The 7,510-nt window shown below is 37.4% G+C and overlaps 1 protein-coding gene across 1 annotated transcript; it reads right to left on the bottom strand.

Moving 5' to 3' along the window:
• Window positions 1-2,332: 2,332 nt before the first annotated feature.
• On the bottom strand, window positions 2,333-2,877 carry LOC123964164 (astrocytic phosphoprotein PEA-15; the record flags this gene model as incomplete). The annotated part of the gene is made up of 2 exons (XM_046041269.1): window positions 2,706-2,877; window positions 2,333-2,488 (listed from the first exon to the last, which is right to left on the bottom strand). Coding segments are annotated over exons 1-2 (328 nt in total), but the record flags the coding sequence as incomplete, so codon positions are not given.
• Window positions 2,878-7,510: the final 4,633 nt, after the last annotated feature.

Genomic DNA, 7,510 nt, shown 5'->3' with positions numbered 1-7,510 from the left:
AGGGTAGAGAGAGAGAAATAATCATAAACCTATGTTTTAAAAAAAGAAGGTTGTAGCCAGAACAAGGAAAGAGAGCACATCACACCCATTGTAGCATCTTTGGCTCAGTCTTTTTAATTATAAATTTCTTCTGTACCAAAGCTGTGGAATAATCTACCTGTAAATTTCTGATATGAAATTATAATCCTTAAGAATTTTATCATGTCAAACCCCATTTCTCTTTTTGTGGTCTGCATTTTTTTAGCAATAGCCACTCAATGTTTCACATTATGTAATTACCCCTCTATAGTACATTTATTATATTATTTGATGATTAGTAGCGGACTCCACCATTCCTGCACAGGATTTAAATGACATACATAAGCATGAGGGATTCACAAAATGCATGCATACAGTGGGGCAAGTACCAATGGTGCAACCAGTGCAATGCACCAGGGCCCAGCTGATTACAAGGGCCCAACAAGGGCCAACTGTGCTGCTGATCAAAAGGTTCAGGTTTGCAATTGCGTGGAGTCGTTGTGCGTCTGTACCAATGATCTGGACGCCCATGTGTACATGAACATGCTTTTTTGAGGCGAGGGGCACAAGAAAAATAATCACACCAGGGCAAATCACAATTATGTTACGCTGCAGCCTGCATGTAATGAAGCTTTCTGGTTTTTGTATCTCATCAATATCACTGTCACTGTTTACTGCACACTCTTGCTGGATATTAAACCTGAGTGCTTATTGTAATAAAAACTGAAAAGTACAATAAGTCTAATTCTTTTGATATCATAGACTGCTTGGGAAAATGCATTTAGTATTTTCCTCTATCTGAGTAAGCAACAAATATTAATACCACTTTTTTTTTTAAGTAATAAAGAAATAATATAAAACTGTAATAAAAAACCCAAATCATAGTAAAAGATCAAAAACGGGGGGAAAAAAACTGTCAAGTTATTTTTGTGCACATGGCAAAAAATGAGCTAAACAGAGATTTAATCATTTTTAATAGAAGAAGAACTGATGTTTTTTATTTGGCCATTGCACCTGTGTTTTTATTGTGTTTTCTCTCGACCTGGCTGCAAGCTGAATTTCCCCTGTGAACTGAACTGAGCTACAAAAAAGCTGTAGAAAAGAAATAAATAATGGCTGCAATGGCTGCTGAGAGAGGACGAAAATAACAGGAACCTGCTCTTATAACATGCCCGCATGACTGATTTCAATATTGTTGATTTACACTCAACAGAAAAATTACCAGATTAGTTCCCTCAAATTCATAATTAAAACCGGAATACATGTAACATAAATTCAAGATTCATGCTTTAATAATATTTAAATTTAAATAATATTTAATAATAATAAATCAATATATTGTTATGAGATTCTTTATTTTCTCAAATATAATATGTTCACAAATATTTTCTAAAAGATTGTTTGCACAGTTGATTTTTATAGATTATCGATAGAAAGATTAGATTATCGTTAATATTATATGGATGATAGTTTATACTCAGTAAAGGATGTTTTGCCTGCAGTTTAGTTTGTTGTGTGTTTGTGTGTTCATTAATTAAGTAAATAAATAAATACATTTGGAGTAATATATTCACCTTGTTCTGTTATTTTATTTAGAACAACTAATTAAAACTATTCACAAAAAGTTAAAATCACTTTAATTGGTGTAAATGATAATTTATTAGAACATTGTTCTAAACTTAAACTACAGCCAACATAAATAAACCATAACAACCTGAACGGCATAATATCATTATTTGAATAAATGAAGTGAGGAAAGTAAATGTTGCAAATACAAAATAAATGTTTATTTAAAATGTGTTTCAACTTACTTTCAGGACTAATCCAAATGTTTAAACTAGCGTGCTTCTCAGAAATGTTTGTGTCACAACTTTTTCTTAGGAATTTACAGCAGTGGTTCTAAACCTTTTTTGCTAGTCACCCCTTAATATGAAGCAATGATAACTTGCTACTCCTTATCACAGGTTGAAAAGATTTACTGGTTATGACTGGTTGAAAAGAATTAGGGTGATATTTTTGTCCTGAAGAAGTAAAATTATTAATTAACTCTATCCTGCTAATCATCTTCAGAAGTATATTGCCACCACTAACAGAGGCCCTGACTCACAGGCTGGGAAACGCTGAGGAGAGGATCTTAAGGTAACTGTCTCTTTAGCCATTAGAGGGCAGAACCTGACTGGATTTGGCAGACCAGAAAGCCAATCAGAGTAACTTCTTACACATCAAAGATACAGTGATGTCCTAAAAGGGCAATTTTGAAGAAACTGACCCTATATCTACATGTTCTAGAGATAAAGCACATAGAGTGTGTTACCTTTGTATTTCTTGGCTGAGGGGATGCGTGTGAGCTTGGTGTCGATCTCGTCATCCTCAGAGATCTTGAGCACGGTGGTGCGGTACTCGATCACCCTCGTCAGCAGGTCCGGCCGCCGTGAAATCTCGAAGATGTGCTCGATGTACGACAGATTATCTGCACGAGAAGTGTTGTTAGGAGGCTTGTTCACTGAAAACGCTGTAAGTGTGTTTCAGACATGTCATATAAAGATGCTTCTGTCATCAGTGGAGGCCTACTGGTTGTGGAAATAAGAAGAGACAAACTCTTTCTCTTTTATTCCAGTTAAATAGCAACACAGTAAGAAAAGATAAAATATAACCTAAATGATTTGATTGATGATTTGATATCTCACCTTGGGCCAGCTTGTCATTCTTCTCCAGGTAGCTGAACCACTCCTTGGAGGAGGTGATGTTGTTGCTCTGGTCCTCTGGGATGTCCTCCTTGCAGGCCGACTTGAGCTGCTCCAAGTCTTCGTTGGTGATGTTTTCAGACAGGTCGCTGAGCAGAGAGCTGTACTCCGCCATGGTCTGGACAGAGGCAGACAGAAGAGAGAACAGTTAGATATTCTGAATAAAATGATACCAAAAGTAAAGAGGATTTCTGAGCAAGGCAACAGAAACTAGGGAGAAAGAAATGTTGTTAAACAGCCCACATACTTCCCAGAGTCCAGAAAGGAAAACAGTTTGGACATCTTAGCTAATGACAATAGCATACTGTCAGAGTGGGATGGAAAAAGCACAAAATCACTGAGAATAGAACATATGAAACAGGTCATTCTTCTCTCAGTGTCAGATCGTTTTGTGGCAGATTTAATTCTAAGTAGACAGCTGAAAGAGAAAACTGACAGGATGGGTCAAAATGGTGGTGAAGGACTTTTGTTAGCATTCAGCTTTTGTTTTCCATCACAAGGTTAGCCATTTATATTGACGTTACTGACGTATTTTCCTCATTGTCGACAAATCTCATGGAAAGACCAAAACCAACTGATCCTACTAACAAATATTGTCTGTGTATCTAAATCCTGAAAGAGCAGTCTTCTTTTGTTATCCAAACACAGTTATGAACACCTCAGTGACCCATCCTGTTGCATTAAGTAAAATGACGTGGCAGTTTATCTCAAGTCTGTTCCACATAAGCCATCCTGCTGCTGTAAATGCTCACGGATGCATCAAATGTGTATTAATCCACTGCTAAAAATAGTCCCCAGCAAAGACACTTTCCTCCTTTTTGAGTAAAGTTTGCAATGAACTACAGTGCCCAGCTGTCTCAGGACATTACTGAGCCTTTATAAAAGTTTTACAACACATATATAACAATATATTTGTGTGCTGTTTTTTTAAACATTTGGTAGGAACCAGTGGGTTTGGGGCTGAGAGGTACAAACAGGGCAGGGATGCCTGAAAGTAAAAGAGAGATCGACTAAAGCATTGTTGGCTATCCTCATTTCATGGGATTTGTTGATGATAAAAAAAATATAGAATAACACAACTATGTACTCTCAACATATATTAGCAAGATCCCTAAAGATGGACTTTGGCCTACAGCATTATGTGCCAAAAGGGGGGGGAAAAAACACAAGCTATTAGTTGCTTTTCATCCAATCAAATAAAGATACAATGACAATGAATAATGAATAAGGCTCTCTGTGTCCCTCTAGTGGACTTAAAGAAGAAGAACATTTCTGTACTACTGTAGAAAAGAACCAGGTAGTTTTCTATGTATTGGCTCTGTGTGCATGCAAGACATTTAAATACATAATATGTGAAACATCAGATGCATGTTTGCTTAGTCAAGAGATCATGACCTCACCACAACTCTTAATGCTCTATGTCCTCCCAGATTCAGATTCTTCAAATGTGTTTAGCTGCCTAATAACGTTATCCTGATTTTCCATACTTTCAGTTGTTATTTAATGTGTTACTGTGAATTTACTCCATACACACAGCATTTCTATGTCCATCCCAATGGAGGGGGATCTCTGTTCCTCTCTGAGTTTTCTTCCTTCTAAATCCAGGTTGTCATATGCTGTACAGATTGTGGTACAGGTCAAAAAATGTAATGTGATTTTAGGCTATATAACTAAAACTGACTTGACTTACATTTAATTTAATTATTGTGATACTGAACTCAAGTAACCACAGAACCCTGAGTGACCAGCAGAGGCAGCAGCTGAACACTTTCCGTATTTTGAAAGTATAATGACATTAAGTTGCCAAAAGACACAAGGTCTTTGTTAACTTTCATGACATGACGGTTTAATACAATCAAATGTTCACACCTTGTGATTCTTCCTAAAGTTACATATATTACATTAGCTTAATCAAATTTGCCAGTACACTTTTAAAGGCAATCTATAATTTTTAGAAAAACAGAGATTAATTAATTATGTGTTTAACTTACACGGTTCTCCCTTCATGAACTCTTCATTTTTACAATATATTGCATTTATTACAGGACCCATAACATCGGCCTATATTAACAGTGTCAAAATAACTGAAAGTGAAATATCTTACACCAGCTTTCCTCTTGCATAAAAAGAATAAGGTGCATGAAGCTGAGATGCAGCCATGACACACTTTCTTCTGAGAGGCACTATTGACTTAAACTTTGCTAAAAGTTACATTTAGCTTCTTAATATTTTCAAGGAATACTTTTTACTCATGAGTCAAAGTTTGGGACCATGCTTGAGAGCATTTCCTAGACATGTTATGCAAACTGGCACTGATCTTTGGAGGAACAGAAAATTGATTAAATTGATTTTCACTGGCTTGTTTTTTGAGATTTAGACCTGAAATGGGAACAGTGGTTAAAGGATTCAGTACGCAGGCATGCAGTGGTTACGGATCAGGCTAAAGGAATGAGTCGAGATTGCAGGGTTCAGGTTATCCTCACAAAGATTTGTCTGTACGTGTGTGTGTGTGTGTGTGTGTGTGTGTGTGTGTATGTGTGTAAGTGTGTGTCACTGTGTAGGAGTGTGTGTGTTGGCATGCGAGTTCAGAAACAGGCAGCCAGCGAGAAAAAGACAAACAAAAAGAATCCCAGTGAAAGAGAGACTGAAAAACAGACACAGTGATTCAGACATGTTGTGAGGCCGTCTGCTCTGTTCAGCTGTGTCTGTTTAGAAGAAGCAAAGAAAGTAGATCAAGAGGAAAATGCAGGCTTTTACAGTTCATGAACGCAGTGTTTCAGACTGCAGCTCATATCTCCGTTATTAACATATTTGGGTCAAGCTATTCATATGCATATTCATATCCAGATGATCTCAAATATCTGTGCATATTACTGTAGATGTTATGGTGAGCTGCACAATGTGAAGAGCTATGAAGGAACAACAAAGCAAATTATTATTAGAACAATTAGTATAATTCATTAATGATTTAAATCAACTTTTAAGCAAAAATTTTGTCTGATTCCAAAAGCGAACAATTGCTAATTTTCTTACAGGTTTTCTGTGATAGTAAACTGATTATCTTTAGGTCTTGCCCTGTGCATCGGACAAAATAAGATACTTGAAGATATCACCTTTGTAAACCTTCTACGTTTTTCAATATTTAAATGTATACACAAGTGGTTTCGGGCTGAAATGACTGATTATTTTTTGATCATTTAGTCTACAAAATGTCAGAAAATAGTGACAAATTGCCCTTCACAACGTCACGTGTCTTCTTTAGTCCAATCAGCAGTCTAAAACCCAAAGTTTCAGATTGCAATCATATATGACGAATAAATATTTGAATAATTTCAGCTTTAAAGTGATTAATCAATGAATCAGCAACATAATACTGGTACTTGTAATGATATATTAATTTATATTAATATAATATATAAATATTGCCATGAAATCTGAGCTAATACAAGTTTATTTATTGGTTTATATTTACATTCCTTATACTTGACATACAGTAGGAGCCAATAAACATTACTGTCTATACTATAAAAAATGATCACGTCAGATGACGGAGGAATCAAGAATATTAAGATTTGGCTTGTTGTCTAAAAGGTGGCGTCATACCGTATGGTGGGCTGCTAATGACATCATGCTACAGCAAACCAAAAACCCACTGGAGGTCCAGTTTCCAACATTTTCAACCTCCAAATGTTCCAATGAAACGACTGCCTCAGGATTTCCAAAGGCCTTGATATCCCAACATTTGGTGTGATTTTCCCCAGTCCTCATTTTAGCTATGTGGAAATGATTAAGGTCACCTAAAACCAGCTGCATCTGAGCTGAATGGGATCCAGAGTCTCTTCCTCAGGGACACTCTGGCAACTCTGGGAGTGATACAAGTCGCAGTAGGACCGCCTCCTTTTCTACCCATCCCTTGTGCGTTGAAACAGAAGCTTCCTACAGTATAAACATGCATCTGAAGGCATACGTTTCTTTCTGTGTCACACGCAGCAGCCCCAACCCCCTCCCTGCCTATCTGTCCCTGGCATCCATGCATCTGGCAAGAGGCTGCCACTCAGTGCAGTGCATCATGGGCACTGGCACGAAGCTCTGTCTGCCTCTGATCCCCTCAGTCTCATCAGAGATAAACACGCCGTACAGAAAGCCCAGAAGAGCTCTGTGATGAGTGGTGTGACCTATATACAGTAACAGAGCTGCTGCTACATGCAGCTACCACCAGGGGGCCCCCATTCGCTGTGGAGCATTAGTCACTGTAGCTATCATATCTGCTGCATCTCATGCTATCTTTACTTAAGTGTCTTTAGCATGCTCATGTGGACATATGGATAGGAGCTGATGCTTTATAGCTGAGCAGGAGATAATTTCTGCTTAAAGATACACAGCAATGATGGAGAAAAAATATTATTAGACTACTCATTTATTCAAGAATAAAATTAAATTGGACTTTTTTATGTAAAATCTGAATTACAAGCTTGTAACAGGTGGTTATATGAATAGGTCTACATGCTGACAAACAGTGATAAAGTCAGCATGTGATGTATGGGATGATGCAGTATACCACAGCAGATATGATAGTTAATGTAACTGTCCCACGGGCTGATTTAAGGTCAGGTTTGTTTGTCTGTTCTCTAATGGCTAATGGTGGCATTTGGTTTGGTTTGTCTGATCCAAGATCTCAGCCTCAGGGAGAGGGCACAATGATGACAGAGCGCTTTTACTGTGCATGTGTGTGTGTGTGTGTGTGTGTG

This window comes from Micropterus dolomieu, unplaced genomic scaffold (genome assembly GCF_021292245.1).
Source record: "Micropterus dolomieu isolate WLL.071019.BEF.003 ecotype Adirondacks unplaced genomic scaffold, ASM2129224v1 contig_905, whole genome shotgun sequence".
NCBI classification, from domain to species: domain Eukaryota; kingdom Metazoa; phylum Chordata; class Actinopteri; order Centrarchiformes; family Centrarchidae; genus Micropterus; species Micropterus dolomieu.
The sequence above is the reverse complement of the archived record's forward strand: the minus strand, read 5'-3'. Positions and strand labels throughout refer to the sequence as shown.